At 37.6% G+C, this 14,177-nt stretch overlaps 1 protein-coding gene across 2 annotated transcripts in view; it reads left to right on the top strand.

Annotated features, from left to right (window-relative positions):
• Nucleotides 1–931: 931 nt before the first annotated feature.
• The window catches only part of LOC150089667 (casein kinase I), a 187,411-nt gene continuing 174,165 nt past the window's right edge, over nt 932–14,177 (top strand). Inside the window, exon 1 of one of the 2 annotated variants that reach the window (XM_090389587.1) lies at nt 932–1,194. In XM_090389587.1, coding sequence (XP_090245713.1) covers nt 1,063–1,194 — 132 coding nt within the window. In that variant the 5' untranslated portion in view covers nt 932–1,062. The remainder of the gene's footprint in view (nt 1,195–14,177) is intronic. The other variant, XM_090389586.1, reaches the window with a different exon arrangement.

The raw sequence follows: 14,177 nt of genomic DNA, 5'->3' as shown, positions 1-14,177 counted from the left end.
CCCAAATTATTTAGATCCTGTTGCAGTAGCACACTGCCATTACTGTCATTAACAACCCTGCCAACCTTTCTATCATCTGCAAACTTCGACATTAAGCCTGATATACCTTCATCAATATCATTGATAAATATACAAAACAACAGTGGACCTAACACCGAACCCTGTGGGACTCCACTGATTACATTATTCCAAGAAGAGCAGCACCTATTGATTACCACCCTCTGTCTTCTCGCACTTAACCATCCTTTTATCCATTGTAGCAACTTACCCTATAGCAGCCTCCGCAATTTCACAGAACTTTTAGTAATACTGCTTACACCATACCGTATTACAAATTCAAGGTATCCAGATGCAGAAGAGTCTTTCGCGTAAAAAATATTGCAGTTGGAAAGCCAAGGAATTGATGAACTATTTATGGAAATGAACAGTGCAGACCACAATAACATTATTGGTAATGACAATTGCAACTTTATCGATTTTTTTTAGAATTCTGCAACGAGTAAATTCATTTAATTAATATTTCGTTTAGGAAACTCCTGTGTATTTGTGTTTCAAATACAATATATGGCAATATATATATATATTTTTTTTCTCTGTCCAAAATTCGCGTTTTCAAACTTGGGTGCGTTTTTTAGTCCGAAACTTATGGTATCTGTCTCTCTCTCTCTCTCTCTATCTATCTATGGGATTCAAATATATATTTAAAAGTGTGAAAGTGCAAATTTTTAAATTATTAGTCCTGGGGATTATATTTTAATATGATAACTGTTGCAAAATCACAACAATAATAAACTGGTTCTTAAAATAATTCTTCATTTATTTTATATGGAGAGTATTTGTTTCGTCTGCAGAGGTTCCCCAAACTTATGTTTCTAAATCAGTGTCCCCATGACAACTTAAGAGGTCAGTCCCGTGATGCTCTGGTTTGCTTTGTTCTGACGTCAGTGGCCAAAATGATGGCGAACTGCGCGTAGGTCGCCAACCTTCTGTGAAGGCCAACTTTATATTCTCTTTGTGCTTGCGGAGTTGAATATCATTTTGTAAAACTGTTGTCTTCCATAAATGGAAATGGCTAGTGCTAGTAGTTCTTCAAGGTCAGAATTTATTGTTGGTACAAAATACAGATTAGTACGAAAAATTGGAAGTGGTTCCTTCGGAGATATCTATCTAGGAATCAATTGTACAAATGGTGAGGTAGGTGGCTTCCGTTTTACTTCAGCTGTTCATCAAGTAATTAGGAATCTTTATAATGTCTGACTTTTTTATAACGTCCCTGTGAAGTATTTTGAGCGCGACAGTTGAGAAACAGTGAGTTTATGCTAAGTTCTAGCTATGTTAATATTGTTACATTTGAAAACCTTCCAACTGCTTAAAAAAATGCCATATACACTTACTTACTAGGAATAGATGGTGTAAACATCTGGTGCTGGTATGAGTAATTGTAATACCGTCTCGTCTCTTTAACTTGGATATTTTAATTTTATTTATTTATAAAAGAGTGAATTCGAAATGTACTGTACTTGTGAAGTATTATAAGTTATCAATATGACAGATACTAACTGCAAGGAAATTTATTCAGAGGCTTACCTGAATGTGGTACATTTTTTTTTTTTTAACTTTTTTTACGCAGTATTCCATCATTTGGTTTGCTTTTCTTTTACTCATCATCATTAAAGTTAACAGTAGTCATTCTGGATAGTATAAATGCAATTTTAGCATTTTGCATTTAAAAAAGTACTCTAGTTAGAACAATATGTATTTATAAAAAATACTATACGTATGGGTGACTTGTCTCCCCCCGTCCCACAAATATAATTTCCGATTGCATAAATTAAGTAACGTGAATTTTTGATTAGTATTTTAATCTGTATTACAGCAAACAGGAGAGAATTTGTAACCCCAAACTTTTCAGCCTCAGCAAACGTATATAAATCGGCTTCAAAATTTTAACATTGCCTCAATACAGGCATCGCTGAATGCCTGCATGTTTCTGATTGATAGACTCCATCAGTGATCGTACTGTCATGATAATAGATATATCTCATTGTTATTACCAAGAAAGTTCCAAGTGTTTATTATAATTTTAAGCTTTAGTTGTAGATCTTATATTTAAATTGCTTGTTAATAAATAAATAAAAAAAATCAGCCTTTTGGATGATCAAGAAGGAAATGAGGTGTGATCATAAAGTTTGAAGACTGACTTTGTATCTTGAAATTGCAGCATAGAAGTTGACTTGTTGTAGCATGTCAGTGACTCATCCAGATGTGGTAACACATGAAACCATTAGTTTATCTCCAGTCATTAATTTATTCACATTTAATAGAAGGTGTTAATCATATTTTAAAATGAATGGTTTACTGAGCAGTGAATTTGCATGAAATTTTGTTTCAAATTAGGTAAAAGTACAAAAGAAACCCATGAAATATTAAAAACAGAATTTTGAAGAAAATGCTATGCATTGTTTGAAGTCTTTGCATAGTTTATAGAGGGCTGCTTGTTAAAAGATGATTCTTGCTCTCTGGATACCCTACAACTTTAGTAACATTAGTTCAATCATTTATGTTTGAGAATTAATCAAAAGTTATTGATGTTTAAACCATCTGCAAAGTTATTGATATTGGTATCTCTTTTGGGATGTGCCAGTCAATTTTAAAACACGAGATGCATGTCAGTTAAGCTTGTACCTCACATCCTCACTTAAGATCATAGCAGTGAGTTCTCATGTTTGAGGATCTTCAAATGCCACTGCTGACCTACACACTTTTCTTTCTTCCATAAGTACTTGCGATGAATAGTGAATTTACAGGCTGTGACCTGTAAACAAAGATCCCTTTCTCTCACTTAGAGATTCTGCCTTCTCCAAGGTCCAAAAAAAAGCAGGACAATCACAATGAAAGGTGAATATCATGCTTATGATATTTTCATTGTTCATTATGAGTTTTTCCTGCATGGTTAGATACTGAACCAGGAATACAACAAACAGTTCTATGGTGATTATGCAATACTGTTTGGGGGAAAATGGATGGAAAATTGAGTTTCATGGAATTGGCACACTAGCATCATGACATTTCCCTTGCACTTTTACACTCACTGCTCTCACTTCATGCAAATGGAAAGCGCCGAGTATGAAATTCTTTGTCAGAAATTCTTGTGAAATATCCCATCATTGTGGTTTCCCATTCATCTTTGTCACCAGATTTAGTTTCCTGTGATTTTTTTTCTTTATTTCACAAGATTTATTCTTTGAAAGGTCACAGATTTTGCAGTGACCGAGGAAATTGTTCAGTATACAACACAGCAACTATTAGAAATTGCAGGGCCATTTGTACAGGAATGCAGTTGTACTGCAGACACAGCATGGGTTGTTAAGGAGAACCCTTGTCTGACCAATTTCACTGATTACTATGATGTGGTCACAAAGGAACTGAATACAAAAAATAATTTTCATATCATATACTTGGATTGCAGAAAAGCTTTTGATACTGTTGCACATAAAAGACTGCTATACAATTAATTTTACTGCTGTGGATAAAGAGGTGATTAAGTGGAAGAAGATGGAGTGGTGATCGGTGGGCACTGCTCTTTGTGAAGTAGTGAAGTCTCCTAGAGTTCAGTGCTGGGCCCATTCTTGTTTTCAATATTTACTAATGATATTGATGAAGGTATATCGGGCTAAATGTCTAAGTTTTCAAATGATAAAAAGGTTGGCAGGGTGGTTAAATGCAGTAATCAGGGTGATGAACTACTGCAATAATATCTAGGAAAATTGGGTCAATGGTGTGATAAATGGCAGTTAAAGTTTAACATTGACAAATGCAATGTACTGCATATGGGGTAGCAGTAATCCCAGAGTAACTTATCAACTGGTGGTAGTACTACACTCAGGGTAGTGGAATATACTCAGGATTGTTAATAAATAAATAAAAAAAAATCAGCCTTTTGGATGATCAAGAAGGAAATATCAGTAACTTATCAACTGGTGGTAGTACTACACGCAGGGTAGTGGAATATACTCAGGATTGTTAAAAATTAAAAAATCTGGAGTAATTGTGCAGTCAGTTATGAAAATTTCTGAGCAGTGCAGATGTGCTGCCAAGAAATCTCATGGGGTTTGTCAATGATATATAGAAACTTTGCTAGCAGGGATAAGGAGGTGATTATTCTTTTGTACAAGTCCATGGTTAGGCCGAATATCGAGTATTGTATACAGGTCTGGAGGCCTCACTTTAGGAAGGATGTAGATCTGCTGGAATGGGTACAGAGAAGGGCAACCAGATATGGATTGAATTGCTGATTGATAAGCAGAATGTTAATGGCATTCTTTCTCTAACTGAGGCTACACACGAGGGGAAATATTCAAGTTGAGGAAGGATGATTGCAGGTTAGATGTATGGAAGTTAGCCTTCTGACAATGGTTGACTGTTAGAACTGGCTTCCATCTGTTGTTGTGGAAGTGGATGATTTGAATAAATTTTAATGAAGAACTAGACATATTTTTGGTGAGTATAGATGGGTGATGTGTTTTTTTTTGGATGATGCAGTATAAGTTTGCTTTCTTGCATCATTTGCCACTACTACTAGTACTGATTCTAAAGAAAAGTCTATCAGGAGTGCTTCCAGGAGCTGCTGAAGCACTGGAATTGGTATATACAGTCAAGGAAGACTACTTCAATGGAGATTCATCTGAATAGCTTCATTATTTCTCAAATATGTTATTAGTATTGTCTGTGTAGTGCAAGGAGGCCTAAGGCTTATGCTGCACCAGACGAAAAAAAGAGAAAAAAAAAAAAAAGAGTAAAATAATGATAACAATAAAATTAAATAAAATGAATACATAATAAAACAAAAAAATAGACAACCTATGCATTTCCTTTCTTCCATAGGTAACTGTCCAGCTGGCCTTTGAATTTCCCCAAACTGTGAGCCTCAGCCGCCCATATGGATAACTTATTCCAGTAATTTATAACTCACTGACTAAAATAAAACTTCCCGCAGTCCAGTCTAAACATCTCCCCGAAGCTTCAATTTATGGTCCCTAGTTCTAGAATCATTTATAACTGTTAAAATTTCGTCCTCGTTCATTTTACTTTTGGCCCTCAGAGCCTTAAACACCTCAATCAAGTCTCCTCTAAGGTGCCTAGTTTCTAAACTATGCTACCCACATATTTCAAGTATTTCCTTATATGGACACCCTTTTGCTGATCTTACCAGGCGAGTTACTTGTCTTTGGACCCTTTCAAGAAGCTCGATCTTTTTTTTTTTTTAGGTGTGGTCTCCACACTTGAACACAGTATTCCAAGTGTGGCCTTATATAATGGGATTATGACATCCTTATCTCTACTAGCAAATGTTTGATAAATATACTAGTATAAATAGTACTAGTAGTAGTGGCTAATGATGCAAGAAAGCAAATTTATATTGCATCAGTCAAAAATAAAAAACACTTCACCCATCCATACCCACCAAGAATATGTCTAGTTCTTCATTAAAATTTATTCAAATCATCCACTTCCACAACAACAGATGGAAGCCTGTTCTAACAATCAACCACCCATTGTCAGAAGGCAAACTTCCATACATCTAACCTGTAATCATCCTTCCTCAACTTGAATTGATAGGACACCATGGGCCTTCCTTGTAACCTGTTTGCAATGCTCAGAGAACTTCATGTCTGGCTGTATCATAACTCCCGTCCCTTTTTCCACTACTGACTTTAGTTCAACACCATCAAATGTATAAGTTATTTTGGAGTTGCTGTTCCTCAGTTGTAAGGCCTTGAATTTTGCTGAATTAAAGCATATCTGCCACTTTTCTGACCATCCTTGAAGTCAACCTAGGTCACTCTGAAGAAGCTCTGCTTTGCTGTCATCATTAACTACTCTACTGATCTTTACATCATCTGCAAATTTAGACATCATGCCCTCTATCCCTTCATCGATGTCGTTTAAAATCAAAAACAACAGTGTGCACAATATTGATTTTGGACAACCCAACGTCTTACATTAACTCAGTCTGAGGAATAACCATTTATCACAACCCTCTGTCTCCTTCCCTGAAGCCATCCTGCTTTCTATCTAAGGATTTTCCCTTGATTCCAACCTGTTCCAGCTTCTAAAGTAACCATTCATGTTGGACTGAGTCAGATGCTTTGTTGAAATCAAAATAAACAGTGTCGAAATTATTCCCTATATCCAGCTCACAAATGACCTTCTCAAAATAGCTAACGAGATTTGTTAAACATGATTTTCTCTTTACAAATTCATGCTGTATATCCCTCAGAATTCAGTTTCTATCTAAATGATCCTGAATTCCACCCTTGATAAGTCTCCATGATTTTCCGTACTACCGAAGTTAGACTAACCAGCCAGTAATTTCCCACTTCACTCTTAGAACTGCCCTTACGTATTGGAGACATATTGGCACTTTTCTAATCCAACAGAATCACTCCCGAGTCCAGCGATGTGTGCATAATTAGCCTCAATGGTTCAATACATTCACTTGCTGCCTCCCTTAAGATTATAAGGTATATGCCATCAACCCCAGGAGCCTTACTAGCCTGTAGGCTTGAAAGTTTTTTTATTAAATAAACATGTGAAATTTCAACATCATTAATTACTTTTTTTTTCAACTTCACTCCCATAATTTCTCATTGACGTAAAGGATTTTTCTTCTGTAAATATCGATGCAAAGTAACTGTTGAGTTCATCTGCAATTTCAGCCGGGGTATCTAATACTATCCCATGTACATTACATAAGGGTCCAATCTGGTTTGTTCTTCTCTTTGCATTTATATATGTGAAGAATTACCTTATCCCCGTTCTTTGCTCTCTTTGGCAGCAATTTCTCATCTGCTTTTGGCCAGCCTAACCTTTTCTGTGGCACTATTACAGATCAATTTGTAGCTGTTATGTGCTTCTATAATTTTTCCATACTGTCCTTTTCTGCTCAGGTAATCTGGCAACTTCATTATTAATCCAACTTGGAATCCTCCTCATGGAATATTTTTTTAATGGTATATGCGAATTCAAGGCTTCTGTGATTAATGTTTTAAAGGTATATCATAGTTCAATTGTATTCGCTCTCTGTGAGATATCTACCCAGTTAATAGAGTTCATGTAGCACCTTAAGCCATTGTAATTTCCTTTCCTGAAGTTATAACCCATTCCTTTGCCTTTACTGCTACCTCTCTTCATTGTCCACCGTAGAACTCTGTGATCATTTCCTGCTACTGGTTCCTGTACTATCAGCCCTATTATGTCATCTGGTTCATGGGTGATGATGAGGTGTAGAGTATTATTTTCCCTAGTACTTTCCCTGACATGTTGATACAAATAACAATCATCTAGTTGATTTAAAAATTTTTGTCCCCCATGTGGAGTTTCCCTCCCATTTGCTCCAATCAATTAGGAGCAAATTAAAATCACCCATAATAAAACATTCATGTTTACTTGCCCATTCCATTTGCATGTAGAGGCTCTCATTATAATCTTCACAATCACCTGGCCCGTAGATTACTCCCATTGTCATTTTACCTTTGCTTCCAACTATCTCACAGTATACAGATTCTATATTAGCATGTAAAACGTCTGAATCTGGAAGGCTTTCGTCACGCTCAGTCTGCTTTTGATAAGAAGCATGATCCCACGACCCCTTCTATTGTCCCTTTCCTTTCTAAATACATTATACATACAGTACTGAAACTCGTCATCCCCTATCTCTGGGTGTCACCATGTTTCCGTAAGTTCTGTTATGCCAGCATTACTTCTCCTAACGAGCAGTTCAAATTCACTCATTTTATTGGTTTCACTTCTGACATTACTGTACAGACAATTCAGACTTAGTGTTCTTGTATAGTTAACTACCCTGAAACACCCCTTCAAGTTATTTAAGCTTGCTTTCCTGGTATTAGCTGCCTGCTCATTTGAAATGTTTCTGCTCTCAGAACATCTTGCTAATATGTTCTGTTGCAGTAGCAAACAAGAACTCTTGAGGTAGAAAGAACTCTTGTTTTCTACCGCAGTATGTTCAGGAGGCAACTAGAGGGAATAATACTCTTGATCTGATTATCATTAGTGATTCTTCATGCATTAAGAATCTGCAGATAGAGGAATAATAGGTGGCAGTGATCACAGTGTGCTGAAGTACGATTTACTCAAAGAGGTAACTGCCATCTGTAGTAAAGGGAAGGGTTTTTGCTTTCGTAAAGGTCAATACGGTGATTTGCGATAGTATTTAAATTCTATACAGTGGGACCAACAGCAACTTCAAAATGGGAAGCATTCAAAGAATTAATCTTGGAAGCTACTAGGCTTTTCATACCAACTAAGAATTATTGTTCAAGGTTTAGGCCTAAATGGATGTCAGACTAGCTAATGAGACCTGTGGCAGAGAAGAAAAATCATGAGATACGTATAAATTCACAGGTGATACGGGAAGCCTATGATAGATATAAGCTGGTTTGTAACCAAGTCACAAAGGAGGTTAGGCAGTCAAAGGCATATTATGAGAAATCTTTGGCAAAGGCTGCAAAGAAAAACAGCAAAAATCAATTATGTAAACTCTAGAAGGAAGGGGATGAATCAGATTGGTCCACTTGATATCAATGGTTCAACTGTTGATGATCCTGCTCAGGTAGCTAAACTAAATGAGTATTTTGCATCTAAATTCACACATGAGGAGAGTTATTCAGGGAGGGGAATTCCAGAGGTGAATTAAACTCTGGCAGTGAGCTAGATGATTTTGTAATAACTGAGAGCAAAGGATTGGAGAAATTGTTGAAGATAAACATAAGAAAGGCACCTGGGTTTGATGGAATCTATCTAGTTATATTAAAGGAGGCAGCAAAGGAAGTAAGCAAACCCTTAGTCATAATTATAACAACTTCCTCTGACTCAGGGGTGGAACCCATGGACTAGAGACATCCAAATGTGACCCCAATTCACAAAGGAGGATCAAAGAGCGACAAAAGTAATTACAGACCTGTTAGTTTAACTTCTGTTCCAGGAAAATTAATGAAGACACTTGTTAAAGAAGCACTGCAGGATCATCTAGACAAGACTTCAGTTATAGCTCTGACTCATTATGGGTTTGTTAAGAGGAAGTCTTGTCTGACCAATTTAATTGGATACTATGATGTGGTCACAAAGGAACTGGATGCAAAGAATAATTTTGATATCATATATTTGGATCTCAGAAAGGCTTTTGATAAATGTTGCACATGGAAGACTGCTGCACAAATTGGAGCAGTGTGACATTGTAGGCAAATTGCTGCTATGGATAAAGGGATGGTTGAGTGGTAATCAATGGACACTGCTCTTTGTGGAGTATTGTTATTAGTGTAGTCCCCCAGGGTTCAGTGTTGGGTCCATTGTTGTTTTCTGTATTTATTGATGACAGTATATTAGCCTTAATGTCTAAGTTTGCAGACAATATGAAGGTCGGCAGGGTTGTTAATGACAGTACGCTGCTGCAACAGGATCTAGAAAAGTTGAGCAGATGATTATCTGCTCAACTTTTCTAGATCTGGTGGCAACTGAAGTTTAACATTGAGAAATGTAAAGTACTACATATGGGAAGCAGTAACTCCAGAGCAACGTATCAACTGTGTGGTATTATACTGACAGTGGTAGAGAATGAAAAAGACCTGGGGGTAATTGTACAGTCTGATATGAAGTTTTCTGAGCAGTGGAGATGGTCTGCAAGAGTAGCTCATGGTGTCTTGTCAATAATATATACAGGAATTTTTTAGCAGGGATAAGGAGGTGATTATCCCCTTGTATAAGGCAATGGTTAGGCCACACCTTGAGTACTGTATACAGGTATGGAGGCCTCATTTTAAGAAGGATGTAGAGCTGCTTGAACAGGTACAGACAAGGGCAACGAGATTAGTGAATGGAACAAAATGTTGCTCTCATGAAGAAAGGTCTAAGTTTTGCAAATTACAGGGTCTGGAGACTAGGCACCTGAGAGGTGATCTGATTGAGATGTATGAGGCATTGAATGGTTTGAATATGCTCAATGCTGATTGGATTCTTCCTCTTACTCAGAATAATCTCCTGAGAGGGTATAAATTCAGATTCAGGAAAGACAGTTGTAGGATAGATGTGAAGAATTTTGCCTGTATCCAGCTGGTGGTTGATTACTGGAACAAATTTCCATCTGTCGTTGTAGAAGTTGGTAGCTTAAATAGATTCAAGGTAGAACTAGACAAACATTTGGAGCGGATGGATACGTGAAATGAGACGTTTTTTTTTTTTTTTTTTGCTGATGTATAAGCTTTCTTTTTTGCATCATATGCCTTTACTAATGCCTCCATGATTTTCCCCACCACTAAAGTTAGACTGACTGGTCGGTAATTTTTCATTACACCCTTAGAACTGTTGGGTTACGTTGGCACTTTTCCAATTCAACAGAATCTCTCCTGAATCCAGTGAGCTCTAATAATTAGCCTTAACTGTTTAATGTACTCACTTGCCACCAACATCAGGAGCCTTAGTCGATATGTCATCAGCACCAGCAGCCTTAGTTGCTTGTATGCTTGAAAGTTTGTTTCGTTAAATAATATTGAAATTTCAATATCATTAATTTCATAATTTTCATTTTCACTCCCATAATTTTCCATTGATATAAAGGTTTTTTCTTTTGTAAATATCAATGCAAAATAACTGTTTTATATCTGATACTATCCCACGTCTATTACATAAGGGACCCATCTGATTTGTCCTTTTATTCTTTGCAGTTATATATATGTGAAGAATCCCTTATCTGCACACTTCCCTCTCTTTGCCAGCGGGTTATAATAATCTGCCTTTTCCAGCCTAACCTTTTGTATGGAACTGTTACAGATCAATTTGTAGCTTTTCTAATGCTGTCCTTTTCTGCCCAATTAATCTGGAAATTTCATTATTCATCCTTGTAATCCTCCTCATGGTGTATTTTTGTAATCCTTCCTTTGTAATCCTCCTCATGGCGAGCAGGGGGCTCTGCCCCCTGCTCGCCAACCCCTGCTGCTGTATAACGGCAAGTCAAATAAAAAGTCAACAGTAAGCCAAATCTTTTCTACGTAAAAGACACATCTGTCAAAATGCACTGACCGATATCTAATAATGAAATGACCTATTTAATTATTTACCTGTGCATTTATAGTGATGCAATTGCCCCTCCCACTAGTACTACGTGACCCACTTCCTTCTTCTCCCATTGGCTACCCCATCTCTACCCCCCCGTAGCATTCTCAAGGTCAAATAAATATCACTGTTCAATTATTTACCTGTGTTTACTTAGGTCACTTAGGAAAAGGACTTTTGCTTCCGGTTCCATAATGCATGAGGAATATTGTTTCAATATTCCTCAAGAGCAGAACTAAAAGATTTTTGAAACTCAAATATTTACAAACTATACAAATATTTAAAATATTTACAAAATACTAAACTATTTACAAATATACAAACTATATTGGGTTCCTTCAGCTAATATTACTATGGAACATCAAATGATGCTATAACGTTCACCAACCTTGGACTCAGCGGAAGTCCCCGTGGACTGGAGATGTGCAAATGTATCCCCAATTCACAAAGAGGGAAATAAGGGTGACATGAGTAATTACAGGCCAGTTAGTTTAACTTCTGTTCTTTGGGAAAATATTGGAGTCACTGGTTAAAGAAGCATTGCAAGATCATCTAGACAAGACTGCAGTTATAGTTGGGCTTGTTAAGGGGAAGCCTTGTCTGAAAAATTTAATTGGATACTATGCTGTGAGTAAAAGGAACCAAATGCAAAAAATAATTTTGGTATCATATACTTGGATTTCAGGAAACCTTTTGACACTGTTGCACATGGAAGATTGCTGTACAAATTGGAGCAGTATGATATTAGCATTAGTAGAGGCATTTAATGCAAGAAAGCAGGCTTATGCAGCATCAGCCAAAAAAAAAAAAAAAAAAAAACCCACTTCCACTTCACCCCTCTGTTCGTTCAAAATACCTGTCCAGCTGAGCCTTAAACTTATTTAAGCTATCAACCTCCACCACAAGGGATGGAAGTCTGTTCCACCAACCAACCACCCGCTGGCTAAAGGCAAATTTCCGCACGTCTATCCTACACCTGTCTTTCCTCAATTTGAATTTATGCCCTCTCAGGTGATTTTTCTGAGCTAGAGGAAGAATCCCATCAGCATTGAGCATGCTTAAACCATTCAAGGCTTTATACACCTCTATCAGATCACCTCGCCGGTGCCTAGTCTCCAGACACTGTAATTTGCAAAACTTAAGCCTTTCTTCGTAAGAGCACCCCTTTGTTCCATTCACTAATCTTGTTGCCCTTCTCTGTACTCGTTCCAGCAGCTCTACATCCTTCTTGAAATGAGGTCTCCAGACCTGTATACAGTACTCTAGGTGTGGCCTGACCATCGCCTTATACAATGGAATAATCACCTCCTTATCCCTGCTGGAAAAATTCCTGTATATCATTGACAATACTCCATGAGCTACTCTTGCCGCCCGTCTGCACTGCTCAGAGAACTTCATATCTGCCTGCACAACCACCCCCAAGTCCCTTTCATTCTCTACCACTGTCAGTGTAGTACCACAGAGTTGATACGTTGCTCTGGGGTTGCTGTTTCCCATGTGAAGTACTTTACATTTATCAATGTTAAACTTCATTTGCCACCTCTCAGCCCATCTGCTCAACTTTTCCAGATCCTGTTGCAGCAGCATAGTGTCAGTAGTGTCCTTGACAACCCTGCCAACCTTTGTATCGTCTGCAAACTTGGACATTAAGCCCGATATACCATCATCAATATCATTTATAAATACAGAAAACAATAATGGACCCAACACTGAGCCCTGAGGGACTCCACTAATAACATCAGTCCACGATGAGCAGTGTCCATTGATTACCACTCTCTGTCTTCTCCCCCTCAACCACCCCTTTATCCATAGCAGCAATTTGCCTCCAATGTCACACTGCTCCAATTTGTGTAGCAGTCTTCCATGTGCAACAGTATCAAAAGCCTTTCTAAGATCCAAGTATATAATATCAAAGTTATTCCCTGCATCCAGTTCTTTTGTGACTGCATCATAGTATCCAATCAAGTTGGTCAGGCAAGACTTCCCCTTAACAAAACCATGCTGTGTCTGAGCTATAACTGAAGTCTTGTCTAAATGATCCTGCAGTGCTTCTTTAACCAGTGCCTCCATTAATTTTCCTGGAACAGAAGTTAAGCTCACAGGTCTATAATTACTTGTGTCAGCCTTTGATCCTCCTTTGTGAATTGGGGTCACATTTGCACATTTCCAGTCTATGGGTACCTCCCCTGAGTCCAAGGAAGCTCTCATAATTATGGCTAAGGGTTTGCTTACTTCCTTTGCTGCCTCCTTTAATATAACTGGATAGATCCCATCTACCCCGGGTGCCTTTCTTGTGTTTATCTTCAACAGTTTCTCCTCCACTTTACTCCCAGTTATTTCAAGATTCTGTAGCTTACTGCTAGAGTTGAATACACCTCTGGCATTCCCCTCGCTGAATAACTCCTCATGTGCGAATGTCGATGCAAAATATTCATTTAGTTTGTTAGCTACCTGAGCAGGATCATCAACACTTGACCCATCAATATCAAGTGGACCAATCTGATTCATCCCCTTCCTTCTAGAGTTTACATAAGTAAAGAACTCTTTGCTGTTTTTCTTTGCATCCCTTGCCAAGGATTTCTCGTAATCTGCCTTCGCCTGCCTAACCTCCTTTGTAACTTGGTTGCATATCAACTTGTATCTATCATAGGCTTCTGTGTCATGTGTTAATTTGTATGTATCCCATGCATTTTTCTTCTCTGCCATATGCCTCATTAGTTCATCTGACATCCATTTTGGCCTAAACCTTGAACAATATTTCTTAGTTGGTATGTAAAGCCTAGTAGCTTCCAAGATAAGTTCTTTGAATGCTTCCCATTTTGAATTTGCTGTTGGTAACATCATCAGTTGGTCCCACTGTATAGAATTTAAATACTGTCTCAGTCCATCGTAGTCGCCTTTACGGAAGCAATAACCCTTCCCTTTACCCCTCATGGTAGTTACCTCTTTGAGTAAATCCCACTTCAGCACACTGTGATCACTGCCACCTAGTGGTTCATTTATCTGCAGATTCTTAATGCATGAAGAATCACTGCTGATAATCAAATCAA

Source organism: Mastigoproctus giganteus, chromosome 2 (genome assembly GCF_048544385.1).
Source record: "Mastigoproctus giganteus isolate SK-2022 chromosome 2, ASM4854438v1, whole genome shotgun sequence".
Taxonomy (NCBI): Eukaryota; Metazoa; Arthropoda; class Arachnida; order Uropygi; family Thelyphonidae; genus Mastigoproctus; species Mastigoproctus giganteus.
This window is presented reverse-complemented; position numbering and strand designations above follow the sequence as displayed.